This window comes from Cyclopterus lumpus, chromosome 12 (genome assembly GCF_009769545.1).
Source record: "Cyclopterus lumpus isolate fCycLum1 chromosome 12, fCycLum1.pri, whole genome shotgun sequence".
Taxonomy (NCBI): Eukaryota; Metazoa; Chordata; class Actinopteri; order Perciformes; family Cyclopteridae; genus Cyclopterus; species Cyclopterus lumpus.
This window is the reverse complement of record NC_046977.1, coordinates 2,242,190-2,255,274: the sequence shown is the minus strand read 5'-3', so window position 1 is coordinate 2,255,274 and position 13,085 is coordinate 2,242,190. Positions and strand designations below refer to the sequence as shown.

Here is a 13,085-nt window from a genome sequence, read left to right as displayed (position 1 = left end):
TTGACCTTTGACCTCCAACATCAAAAAATCGGTTCTATTCTTAAAATCAGAGTGCAAATTCACCATAAAAAAAGAAAACCATCAAATGAGAGTCGAGGCGAGCGTTTGGTGGAAGAATACGTTTTAATTCTGATCTCACAGATTTCCACGTGTTATTCTTAATAAACTTAACGGAACGTTTAAGAAGAAGAACGCGTGTGTTTTGGTTTCAAGTATCAAACTTTACATGAACACTGAACACTGAACAGCACGATGTACAAACACGTTAAGCTAGCTTTCCTCTGAGTGGGATGCATTTAGACAGAAATCATGCAAGATTAATACATTATGTTTTTTTTGGTGTCAAATACAAAGATTCAAATGAATTATTACTAATTAGCACAAATACCCAAACGTCCTCTGGTTGTGTTTTCCTGAGTTCGGTGTTGCCGTCAACAGATGTGGAAAAATAAAAAAAAGATCCAAAAAAAAACCCTATTTGATATTTTACAATATTTACATTTTCACAGGTATAATAACCAAATAAGGGAATCTGAGGATTGAAACATGAATAAATCGGGGAAATGGTGCCACCTCCTTCTGGGTTATTAATGTTTACATAGAGTGTTTATGAAAAAAGAGAAAATGAGGCGTTCCAGTAAATTGAAACTACTGAATATATTCAAAGTGCTTGTGAAAGTATAGTAAATTTAGCTTCACTTAAATAACAACAACAAAAAGCAATCTTTTGGTCATGAATTAACCTCCGGAAAGAAATAACTTAAACATTTTAAAAACCACGTCTCCACAGCCGTCATCCCTCCTCCACGTCTGTAAAAATGTCACATAAGAAGTACTGGGACACGCTGGTGGGCTCCTCCTCCTCCTCTCTGGAGGTGGGCTCTTCCTCCTTTCTGGAGGTGGGCTCTTCCTCCTTTCTGGAGGTGGGCTCTTCCTTCTTTCTGGAGGTGGACTCCTCCTCCTTTCTGGAGGTGGACTCCTCCTCCTCTCTGGAGGTGGACTCCTCCTCCTCTCTGGAGGTGGACTCCTCATCCTTTCTGGAGGTGGACTCCTCATCCTTTCTGGAGGTGGACTCCTCATCCTTTCTGGAGGTGGGCTCTTCCTTCTTTCTGGAGGTGGGCGCCTCCTCCTTTCTGGAGGTGGACTCCTCATCCTTTCTGGAGGTGGGCTCCTCCTCCTTTCTGGAGGTGGGCTCCTCCTTCTTTCTGGAGGTGGGCTCTTCCTTCTTTCTGGAGGTGGGCTCTTCCTTCTTTCTGGAGGTGGGCGCCTCCTCCTTTCTGGAGGTGGGCTCTTTCTCCTCTCTGGAGGTAGGCTCCTCCTCCTCCTCTCTGGAGGTGGGCTCCTCCTTCTTTCTGGAGGTGGGCTCTTCCTTCTTTCTGGAGGTGGGCTCTTCCTTCTTTCTGGAGGTAGGCGCCTCCTCCTTCCTGGAGGTGGGCTCTTCCTTCTTTCTGGAGGTAGGCGCCTCCTCCTTCCTGGAGGTGGGCTCCTCCTCCTCCTCTCTGGAGGTAGGCTCCTCCTTCTTTCTGGAGTCACTCCTCTGAGAAGCCGGAGCCTGAAACAAAGAACAAGGAATCAGCTGCGATGGCCTCCGAGTGGGTGAACTGGACTTCCACTGGTTCCCCCCTCACCTCGGCCGGACACGGGGAAGCGTTCGGCGTGTGTGTTGGCGGCGCCCGCTTTGCCGAGGCCGCGGGCGCCGGGGTCAAGCGTTTTCCAGCTGCACGTGGAGTTCTAACCCTCGGGCCCTTGGGGGCTGCTTTGCCAGGTGGAGGGGCGTCGGTCTCCGTAAAGCCTTTGGGTTTTCTAGTCGGGGGAATTGAAAACAATAAAAAGAGACTTCTGGCTCTTTTCTAGAGATCATTTACAGATTATTTAAAATCATATTAACCATTGAAGTTGGATGTGAATGACGAACCGTTTAATCCGTAACCTACAATAAAGATTTGACCCACTGTTGGTGTAATGAACAGTTAAAAAGCATCTCATGGAGAGGGTGCAGAACTGAGGAAGATATCAGAATCCTGCCGGTCCAGGTTGGGAGCCAAAGTTCTCCTCACCTGTTCTGGCTTCTCGTCACCCTCGTCCGGGTCGCTCGTGCTCCTGCGCCGCTTTCCTCAGGCACGCCTCCTCCCCCCGTCGGAGTCTCCTTCTCAACATCTACACGATCACCACTTCCTCCCCGAGACTCGCCGACCACGTCCACGGAGGCTTCGGGGAGCTCCGAGGGCCCGGCGGCGTCCGTCTGGATGGGGGTCGACGCCGCTCCCTTGGCTACGAGGGTCTTGCCGGCCTGCTTCCGCTTCGTAGCCTCGGGCTTCACCGGCTCTTTGACTGAGCACAAGAGAAACGGGAGCACGGTGAAGAAGACGTGCTCACTTTGAGTGCATGAGATGAGTCAGTATTCATGTACCTCTTCTTCGAGTCGGGCCACCGGGTTCTTTAGGGGTTTCAGTCTCAGGTGGATGGACTGTAGAAGTCTCTGCTCCACACACACAAACAACACTTACAGTTAGCATCATGGCATCAATCATTAGTTTAAGTACAGCGTCACACAGTCACTCTACCGTGTGGCTCCACGGGATTCTCCATCGCCCGACCCGGTTGAGTCTGAGGAAAAACACCAACATGTGGATTTGAATAGACGTATTCATCAGATTGGAGCTGCAGGCGGTTCCTTACAACCTTCACGTACCGTAGACGCAGCCGGCTCGATGTCCCAGACCCAGACGAGGTCCGCCTCGCCGCTCTCCTCCACGGGCGCAGCGGCAGAAGAAGGAGGCGCTTCTCCAGGAACGCTGCTGAGGAGCGAGGAGAGAATCAGACAGATTCACACATGCATGAACGGGATCATGACCCCTCTTTTCATTTTTTTTTTTTAAAGCAGGCGCTGACCTCTGATGCTCAAGCGGCGCATCGGTTCCAGGAGCACGAGGGAGGCGTTCAGGCGCTTCTCCGGGAACGCTGATGAGGAGCGAGGAGAGTCGTGGAATCAGACACATGCATGAACGGGATCATGACCCCCGCTGGTAAAAAAAAAAAAAAGAGTTTTAAAAGCCGCCGCTGACCTCTGATGCCCATTGGCTCCAGGAGCACGAGGGAGGCGTTCAGGCCCGCCGGCCACCGGCTCGCTCAGCGAGCAGACGGGGATCTCCGTCAGAGAGAGGATGAAGAACGGTTCTTCTGGATCCGAAGGCTCCTGAGACGACGGCGCCGAGGCTGAAAAGGGAGAGAAGTTTTTTTAACCTAAAAAGCCGCGGTGCGTTCACTGTAAAACAGGACAAAAGCAACTCAAATCTGACTCACTGTCTGGAAATATGGGGAGACTTTGGGTCCCTCCTGCAGCCTGGAAGTGTGACGGGAGACACGTTTTAGGATTAATGCTTAAAAGGAGAACATACTAGTCACAAGCTCACGCCCACAAGATGAACTCCAACACTGATACCTCACCTGAGGACACCCGTCAGCATCATGTGGAGAGGAGTTTGGGTCTCTGTGTTGTACAGTAGCGCCCTCTGTTGGGTCTGGGATGTCAGGTCTGAGGTCGGACACGCCTTCTGCGCCAAAACCTGTTAAGACCCAGTAGAGGTCAACACGGGCCCGGTCGGGTCATGGGTGGCGGCGGTTCTACAGGGAAAAGAGGGTCAAACCTGTTTCTGCCCGTTTTGTATTCTGGACCTGTCGGGGTGGCGGAGGTCGGCTGCTGGGAACCAGACGGGGTTTGGGTTTAACGAGCCGGCCTCTGCGAGCCTGCGGAGCTCTTCTCGAGGGCGAGTCGGTCGGTTCTGACGGATCGCTGCTTTAAGAGGACGAAACAAGAGACCGATGACTCCCCAAAGATTCATTCAAAGCATTAAAACAGTGTTTACGTTGGTCTCTTGAGGCCTCACCTCTGGGCAGCTGTGTGATTGGGCTCAGAACCTTGCTGGACTGAATCTGGACTCTGCGCCTCACACTCGACCTCATCTTTAGAACCGGCCGCGGACTGTGTTCTGGTGGGGGGCGTCGAGCCGCCTCCTGAGGACCGGACATCCGACGCTGCACTCGGGCCGCCCGTCGGTCGGGTGTTTGACCCGGTAGACCGCGTGGACCGGTCCTGGTCCCGTTGGGAGGCGGGTGCGTGCTCCACCTGATCAGTACTTGCCGTTCTGTCCCCTCCTTCGACTGCGAGGCCTTTAGGGTCTGTATTCAGAGACCAATACTCCGCTATGGCGAGGCCGGACTCTGGAGGTTCTGCACGCGGCGAGTCCGTCCCCGTGAGCTCCCGTTTCGTCTGTGCATCGTTATCGTCCACCGGCTGTGGTTCCGAGGTGAAAGAGGTGTCCACGTGGCCCGGTGGTTCTGGGGGTTTGCTGAGGTCATCTGCCTGCAGCTTTGCGTGTGTGGTTCTGGGGCTTTTAGGGGATCCTAAATTGGGTTTGACCCTGGAAAAGCGTTGCCTTCTTGGAGGAACCTTTTGTTCCGAGCCCTTGGAGTCTAGTCCAACATCTGAGGACCTTTCGTCTGTGGTTCTCTGCGTCGAGCACAATGACACCGAAGAGGCGCTGGTACTTTTAATTGGGCTCGGAGGGGCGGCGCTGCAAGTCAGCCGTGCTTCTGCCCTCGTGTCTTCGGTGTCTTCGGCCCGTGAAGTCTGGCTGGAGGGCGTCTCCGTGGGCTGCGGCGGTGCGACGGAGTCCTTGGTGGTCGGGGGTTTAGACCTCGCGGTTCTGGACGTCGGCGGCAGGTTGGGTTTGGGTTTGACTTTTTGTAACCGACGTCTGGGAGAAGCGGCGTCGCTCTCCTCTTTCTGACCGGCAGGGAGCTCCTCTGCACGAGTGACGGGAGCCGGGTCCAGGTCTGAACCTCCTCGGAGGGACTCTGTGACTCCCGGGTCGGAGGTCGGCTGTGGGTCATCACAGCGGCTCTCAGCCGAGGACTCTGACGTGGGCGTTGGGTCTCGTGTGGCCTGTTCCCTCCTGGGTGGAAACTGGGCTTCAGGAACACTCCGATGGGGTGTTTCTGCGTCCGGTTCTACTCGACCAACGACTCCAACGTCGCTCTTCTCCTCCTCAGGTGTGGATACTTCTTCTGTGGGCCTGAGAGTCGTCCCTACAGTCACCAGTGGGATCAAATCGGAAGCAGCATCGGGACAACAACTCGAGGTGGTGACAGCTGGCTCTGCTTCGACCTCTGTTGTGTGTTCATGGACTTTGGGGTGTGGAGTTGGGGGGGAGTCTTTAGAACCCAGACTCCTGGATGTCTGTGCCAAGTTGAGTTTGGGTTTAACTTTCTGGAACCGACTCTTCCTGGTCGGCTGAGTAGGTCCCACGTCACTCTCTTCTTTCTGAGTGACGGGTACCTCCTCTGCAGGTGGAGCACGTGGAGCAGGATGGTCGATGCTCTCTTGGGCTAACTGGGTTTCTGTGACCGCCGTGTCAGACGTCACCTGGTTGCTACAGCTTCTCTCAGCGGTCGGCACTTCCTCTGTCGACCCGGACGTTGACCCCGAGTCTCCGGAGGCCGGCTCCACACGGGGTTCCAGCTGGGCTTCAGAAGAGCCTTGAGGCTGCTTTTCGAGGGGTTGTCCTTCACCAACAGACGTCTTCTCACCTCCAGATGGCTCTTCTGTGGGCTCGACTCCGATAGAAGAAATGTCATCTCCTAGCGTGTTTTTACTGCACTCTGCCATCTTGGGGGTGTCCTCTGCAGCCGACGGCGTCTCCGTGGTTGGAGCGAGGCGAGGAGCAACCGCGTGGCTCTCCTCGGATCCCCTTACCGCCGATGGCCCCGGTTGGGACCGAGCGGTCCTCGAGGCCGGGCCCAGGTTGGGTTTTGGCTTCGCCTTGGAGGAGCGTCCCTTCTTGGCCTGTGGAGAATTCGTCTTTGAGCTCCCTGGACTTTGAGGGGCGGGGTCCATCTGGAAACCCGTCCTCTGATCAATGGCTTCAACGAGGGAGACGCCGTCACCGTCTAGGAGCTCCACGACGGCTCCTGATGTTTCCGTTGCTCCGCGGTCAGAAGGAACGGCACCGCTCTCCTCCAGTTCAGCCGGCGTCGATGAGATCTCTTCTTCCAGGCGCCGGCTGGTTTCATTCACATTGGCTGCAATTTAAAAAAAAACAAAAAACACATTGGTCCATTTTAAATTCACTGCAGTTTAATCTGAAAGGAATGCATCACGTCTCCTGCGTGTCTCCGACCTGTTGCATCATCTTGAGTGGCTTCTTGGTCCTGTTCCGACGGAGGGAGGGGAGCCAGGTTACCGATGGTCAGCAGGGTTTGAGCCGCCTCGTTGTAGCTCTCGTTCTCGTTCTCAGATACTAAAAGAAACACAAAGGATAATTCATGAGACATAAATATATACATATATATATATATAAATGTGGCACTGGGAGCTAGTCAGAATATCTCTTCAACCTACCTTCTATGTGGTCTGAAGAAAGGAAGTCTATAACATCCTGCAAGGGAAACAAATATATTGAGTCACATCAAAGACTTCAGCTAGAAGCCAGAATAGTTGTACAACTTATGCATTACAGAAACACTTCTTTGTGATTCTCATGCAAACAGCATGCAACATTGCACTGAAACTTAAAGAGGGAGAAATCCAAATCAATGTTGGTCCTTTTGCAGATAAAAACACGTGGATGGAGCTTTGAGAATGTATATAAAAATAATAATAATTTGTATATTAAAGTGCTATATTTATTGATGGCATTTTACACTCACAACCAGCAGATCCAACTGATGTTCACAGGGCTCGGCTGCGCCCGTCTCACTGTGCGCCCGCTCGCAAGAGGCGTCGGGGAACAGTGCATCATGGGAGATGCCCAACACATCAGGGATATTGGCCAAGATATCAAGCTACGTGTGGGATGGGGGAGGGGGGGGGGGGGGGGGGGGGGGGGGGGGGGGAGTCAAGAGTGGAGGGTTTGAATTATGGAATGGAAAACCATGCACAAAGAAAATATAATGCAAAAAATAAAAGAAAGTCAATTAAAATGAATGGATGGTTTGCGTCTGCACGACAGGAAACAGTTTCACACACACACACGCACGCACACACGCACACACACACACACACACACACACACACACACCTCCTCCACAGTCTCCTCCACTTCTGGGATCACGGGTCGCGGCGAGCGCAGGCTGGCCGGCACAAAGACGGGGGCCGTGCTGTCGTTCCTGGAGCCCCACACAGGGTGCTCGTCCTCCTCCACATCTTCATCTTCATATTCTCCTCCTCCTCCTCCTCCTCCTCCTCCTCGCTGCTTTTCATCCTCCTCGTCGCTGTATTCGGACTGAGAAGCCCTGAGCGTGACCAGTTTAGGTTTTTTGGACTCTTGGGATGACGGCAGCTTCGACGGTCTCCGCCTCTTGGCGGTGCTTTTGGCTTTAGGCCTGGCGGACCCCTCGGGGGAGGCAGGGCTCGCTTCGGGTGCAGCCTCTCTGGCGGGGTAGTTCAGGAGCTGGATGGGTTTCGGCACTCTCCCAGACCTAAAGAACACACACACACACACACTGATGAAACGCTCCTCTGCGGTTATATCCTCCTTTAATGCCATGAAAACAATGACATGTCGTACCTGGTAGGCCTCTGAGGCTGAAGGGCGGCATCCTCCTCTTCAGAGTCCTCCGTGGGCGACTTCCTCCCATCAGCTTGACTCTTGACCTGAAAAGTGTGCACAACGTTGAGTGAGAACAAGTAACAATGTTCAGAAACATCTGATGACTGTGATAAAATCATAACCTGGTCTTCATCATCTCCGTCCATGACGCCCTGGTCCTCTTTATCCGTGGCGGTGGTCTCGGTGGAGGCCGGCGGGGGCTTTTTAGCCCGCTTCCGGCCCAAAGGCACGAGGGGTTTCGGGGCTTTGCCTCGTGAGAGTTTAGCCGGCTTGATTTTGGCGTCCGCGGCTTCATTCGCGCTCTCCGTCCTTTTCAGACCCACAAAAAAAAAAAAAAAGTTTTATGGTCAAGCGGCGATGCGAAATATTCACTTTATTAAAAAACAGAATTAAAAAAAAATAAAAGGTTGAATTACATGTCTGATGGTGGACAGTCTGCCTCAGTGTCTGCAGGTACGTCGGCCTCATCTGAGTACATTAAAAACAACTTTACATCCCGAGGATCAAGGCAACCATTTTCTGGAAATACATTTATGAACCTACTTTAATAAGTTGGATAGATTGAGCGAGCACCTTGTTTCTTTTTGTTCTTCTTGTCGTCGGGTTCCCCCGTCGGGGCGTCGTCTCGGTTCTTTCTTTTACGCTTCTTCTTCTTCGCGGCGTCGGCTCCTCCTTCGTTACGGAGGTCCTCGTTCTCCTTCTCTCCCTCCTCCTCCAAGTCGGCAATTTGCTTCTCCTCTTTCTCGTCTCCCTCCTCCACGACACTCGGCTTCCGGGCTTTTGTGGCCGCTGGAGGAACGAAAAGCACAGATAAATGTGTTGAATCGAGTATTAAGCATGGCATGATATATGATATAATATATATATATACAGTTAGTTACCCTTTGGCTTTCTCTCGGTCTTCTTGGGGGAATTCTTCGCGGCGAGTGACCGGAGTTTCTTCCTGTTTTTGTGAACTTCCATAATCTTCTCCAGCAACTTAGAAAAATATTCAATGTCCAGTTTGCGCCGTTCTCCTACAAGATAATAAACTTTTAATCTAAATATGCACAGAGATCGCACAAAGAAACATCACCCACACTTAAATGGCATGCAAAATTATTAACCTGACGTAATATTTCCTAAATCCCAATTTTTTTAAAGATACATTGTCCGACAATACTCACGGAAAGCTTTGTCGACCCGCCAGGAATTCTCTCGCTCTTCTTTTTTAAATTTGTTCTGAAAGATGAGAATGAAAACAATTAACCACACACACACACACACACACACACACACACACACACACACACACACACACACACACACACACACACACACACACACACACACACACACACACACACACACACACACACACACACACACACACACACACACACACACACACACACACACACACACACACACACACACACACACACACACACACACACACACACACACACACACACACACACACACACACACACACACACACACACACACACACACACACACACACACACACACACACACACACACACACACACACACACACACACACACACACACACACACACACACACCTTTATCTCTGAGCGCGTTCGGAGAGCAAACAGCTGACAGATCATGGAGAAGTCGGTCCCCACCATGCTGATGGCCAGGAAGAACATGTCCGTCTCTGATGGGGAAACGACCGAGACGTTAAAAACAAGGCGATAAAAGATTAAAATGAATTAATCTGCATCCATTATCCATATCGGGTGAACCTTCGTTGGACCAGGGTTTCGTGTAGGTCCCCTTCCTGAAGCTCGCGTAAGTCGTGGTGGATCCACGCTCGAATATGGGGTCTCGGTCCTGAGCTGGATTTGGGCCTTTGGCTCGCAGGACCTCCACCGTCAAGCTGGACCACAGCGTGAGAAGGTTCAACCATCATGGAGCAACGTTCATATTCAGGGTGGAAAATCTACAAGTCCACTGACCTCTCTTCATCAATGATCAGCGTGCCATCCTCGGCTACTTTGACCTGAGGAACCATCGAGCTGTCTTCCTCCTCCTCTTCCTCCTCCTCTTCTTCATCCCCCCCTTCCCCCGCCCCGGGGCTTCCCATCTTAGGGAGGACCACAGGTTCCGGCGCCCTCTCTGGTGACCTGCAGGTATTACATCCAAAACATCATGAGGATCACTTATGATGAGGCTGATGACACAGATATTATTCACCACATTCATTTTGTCGAGATAAACAAAAAATGTTTAAACTTTTTTTTTTAAATGGCTCTTTTAATTATTAGATTTAAAAAAAAAATTTTTTTTATATAGTTCAATTTTCTTTTTGAACATGCTGTATTGAACCGACATCTTATTTTTTATTTTTTTTTACCCCATTTGGATACAAATAAGGAAAGTCAGTAAAACTCAATAAATCAAAACTATAATAGAATGAGATTTTTAGAAATATGAAGGGATGAACTTACGCTTCTCTTCTTGGAGTCGGTGGGACCACAGTCTCGTTCTCTTGAGCCGCTTCTTCTAAACTCGATCTGGAAATTAAAAAAAAAAAGATAATTATAGTCACATAAGTTAAGAAAAGGAAAGAATAAAAGAAGAAAAAAAAGCTTATTTCCAATAAGAGCCAGAATGATCAATAGAAGACATCATGTGGAGATGAGACACTCACGTCATGGGGTTAGACTGCGGTAGATAGCGGATCAGGTCACTCATGGTCATTTTGGCCGGATCCAAGTTAAATTCCTGGACACGCAGGTTTCCCTTCTTGAGCTTCTGCAACACGCAAAGATAACACAACGACTCCATGTATATTAATATCTGGAGAATGAGGAGAACAACGCCTGTGAATAACCCCCGGCTCACCTTTTCTTTATGCATCTCCCGTCTGAGCAGCTCTCTGAGTTTTTGGGCCTTCGCAAGCCTCTGCAGGTCCGACGGGTCGTTCAGGAGTCGGCTCAAGGAGAACGCCGGCGGCGAGCGAGCGCGACCGCTCTTGGACGACACCAGCGTCCTGGCTTTCTCCGATATCTCCATGGCTTCTTTGTCTGGCAGCGAGAGCGGGACGTCGTCCGGTGGCCTGGAAGGAGCTCCTTTCTCTTGACCGCCCGACGCGCTTTCCGACGCCTCGCCGCTCGCCGCCGGCAGATTCGCCGCAGGGTCGTCGGCCGAAGGCTCTGAACCGCCCGGTGGGACGGGGCTCGCTTTGGGCTGCTTGCCGTCTTCCGAAGGCCTCCGTCTCCTCGGGGACTGGAGTCTCTGAGGGGCGACCGCGGTCCGGGTTTGGTCCGAGACGGGGACTTCGTCGGGAGTTTCAGAGGCGGCCTGGACGTGGGATTTCTGCATCCGAGCGACTGTGGAGGGGCGGCCCGGCGCCACTTTGGGCTTGACGGAAAACCGCTTCCTTCTTTGGACCGCCGCCGAGGAGCCGGTACCTTCTCCGTGTTGCTCAATGCCATCCCTAAGCGGTAGTAAACAGTTATGCATTTGTCAAACGCCAAGTGGTGCGACTCGAAGCGCTCGGCACTCACCCCGAGGCTGTAGGTCTTTCCGACGAGGTCCCGACAGACTGGTGGTCCGTCACTGCGGCGCCGCCCTCGCCAACGTCTTTGGGGGTCTCGCCGGCCTCCGGAGTTGCCGACGGGGCTTCCTGAGGCGTTTTACCCGTCGCGCCGACATTGGGCCGGACACTGAATCTCGCCCGGCGGAACATTTCGCCCTGAAGACACACAGGAAGGTGCATCGGCGTTACATCGGAGAACCCCCCCCCCCCCCGGGACAACGAGCTCAACGTGAAACACGACCTACGAACTTCACTCTGACATCGTGGACCTGGAGGTGTCGTTAAAATCAGGGCTGCGACCCCAAAATAATGCTTTACATACAACAGCCGACACACGTGAACAGATATGACTGCATCCGTCATTTAATATGTTCTTCAATAATAAATACAGGATATAAAGCAACAAAACACACACACACACACACACACACACACACACACACACAGTCTCCCATAATGCAGTTTGACATTGGCTCAGTTTACATAACATAATGCAAAGTGACACATTCTTACCTATAAAAACAAAAGGATGTAATTTACACTCAAATATCACTCCTCATTACCAGGCGTTCAGATCACTGTAATCAGTGCAACGTGTGTGTGTGTGTGTGTGTGTGTGTGTGTGTGTGTGTGTGTGTGTGTGCGCAAACACTTTTCCCTGTGTCATCATTTGTTGGGCGGTGTCACAGCATCGTTGCCTACCTCTCCATCACCGCTGCCATATATTTATATTTATATTCAACTTATTTGAACTTTTAAACGGAATTAACGTAAAACACACGTTGGTGGCGTAAATAAAATGACGACATCACCCGAATGGAGGACTTTTACTGCGTTTACACTTGTTTCCTCTTCTAACGTTAGTTTGCTGTAGCACGAGCCAGAAAAGCCCCTTTAAGTGAATTACACGAGAGAAGTCTCACGTCCGGGCCGTAAAGGGAAGAAATACGTCGTAAAACAGTGAATAAAACGCGTCGATAGGAGTCCAGAAACGAGTCCAGAAAGTGCACAAAGCTGGGCTCCAACTCGCATGACAACCCCAGAAGCAGCCATGTCTCGACTGGGACCGTCCTGTCGTTAACGCCGTGGGCCTCCAGGTCGATATATTCATATTCTAATTACGTCTCCGGGTGTTATCGATCCGCCGGCGACGTACCTGATCAGGAGTGTGTCGTTTGTTGGGGGAAATGAGCTTTCTTTGATCGACGACGGGCGGAAAGTAGCGGACTCCATGGACACACTAAGCCGCCATGTTTTTTTTCGCGACGCGGTGATTCCTAGTGCGAAAACGAGGTGGATTGTGGGAAATGTAGTCGGATTGCGGTAAAGCCCGTGGATGAGGCAAGACCTCACAATTGAGACAGTATTTTATTTTCTACACACACACACACACACACACACACACACACATATATATATATATATATATATATATATGTATATATATGTATATGTATATATATATGTATATGTATATACATATATATATGTATATATATACACTTTTTATTGAAATTTAAGCAGTTCAAGTCCAGTGAATAACCTGAAATGGTCCAAAGGTAAGTGGCAAACTGCCAGAGGTTAAACAAAAAAGTTACCAAAAACTGAAAAATAATGTAATTAACTAATTAAAAAGTTAAGACAGACCATTATAACCCTTAAAAGTGTAGGTCTTTTCCGTTAGAGAGGTTTCAGTGAGTACAGTTTCCTAGCCTTTTGGAAACTGGAGGAAACGGTGACAGGAAGAGGTCTGGCAGACCCAAAGCCACAACGGGATCTGAGAGTCAACAGCTTCAAGCACGGCTTCACACCGGTCCAAGTAAGCAAGTCTCAGTCTCAACTGTGAAGAGAAGACTTGGAGCTGCAGGTTTGAAAGGTCGAGTGGCAGTAAGACAAGAACAAGAGGCGTGCTATGGGGCCACGAG

At 50.8% G+C, this 13,085-nt stretch overlaps 1 protein-coding gene across 4 annotated transcripts; it reads right to left on the bottom strand.

Moving 5' to 3' along the window:
- Window positions 1-104: 104 nt before the first annotated feature.
- Window positions 105-12,437, bottom strand: zgc:162472 (uncharacterized protein LOC553495 homolog). 4 transcript variants are annotated; one of them, XM_034546567.1, is made up of 30 exons: window positions 12,317-12,437; window positions 11,129-11,316; window positions 10,464-11,058; window positions 10,270-10,373; window positions 10,067-10,132; window positions 9,575-9,742; window positions 9,362-9,495; window positions 9,179-9,273; window positions 8,777-8,831; window positions 8,492-8,626; window positions 8,184-8,399; window positions 8,027-8,078; window positions 7,733-7,919; window positions 7,569-7,654; window positions 7,080-7,479; window positions 6,709-6,843; window positions 6,401-6,437; window positions 6,180-6,299; window positions 3,888-6,081; window positions 3,648-3,796; window positions 3,448-3,566; window positions 3,304-3,343; window positions 3,066-3,216; window positions 2,893-2,961; window positions 2,693-2,798; window positions 2,565-2,607; window positions 2,411-2,479; window positions 2,058-2,331; window positions 1,629-1,803; window positions 105-1,552 (listed from the first exon to the last, which is right to left on the bottom strand). In XM_034546567.1, exons 2-30 carry the CDS (start codon window positions 11,308-11,310, stop codon window positions 794-796), a joined length of 6,915 nt encoding a protein of 2,304 aa, XP_034402458.1. In that variant the 5' UTR covers window positions 11,311-11,316; window positions 12,317-12,437; the 3' UTR covers window positions 105-793. The 4 variants fall into 4 exon arrangements, with proteins under 4 accessions (XP_034402458.1, XP_034402457.1, XP_034402459.1 ...); XM_034546566.1 differs by having other exon boundaries at window positions 11,129-11,313; XM_034546568.1 differs by having other exon boundaries at window positions 2,693-2,795; window positions 11,129-11,313.
- Between the last annotated feature and the right edge of the window lie 648 nt (window positions 12,438-13,085).

Excerpts from the sequence above, each read along its gene's own strand:
- zgc:162472 (XM_034546567.1), bottom strand. The coding sequence starts at position 11,310 with ATGTTCCGCCGGGCGAGATTCAGTGTCCGGCCCAATGTCGGCGCGACG. Across the intron at positions 6,082-6,179 it reads CACTCAAGATGATGCAACAG|CCAATGTGAATGAAACCAGC; the intron begins GTCGGAGACACG and ends TTTAAATTGCAG. Across the intron at positions 3,567-3,647 it reads TACAAAACGGGCAGAAACAG|GTTTTGGCGCAGAAGGCGTG; the intron begins GTTTGACCCTCT and ends GGGTCTTAACAG.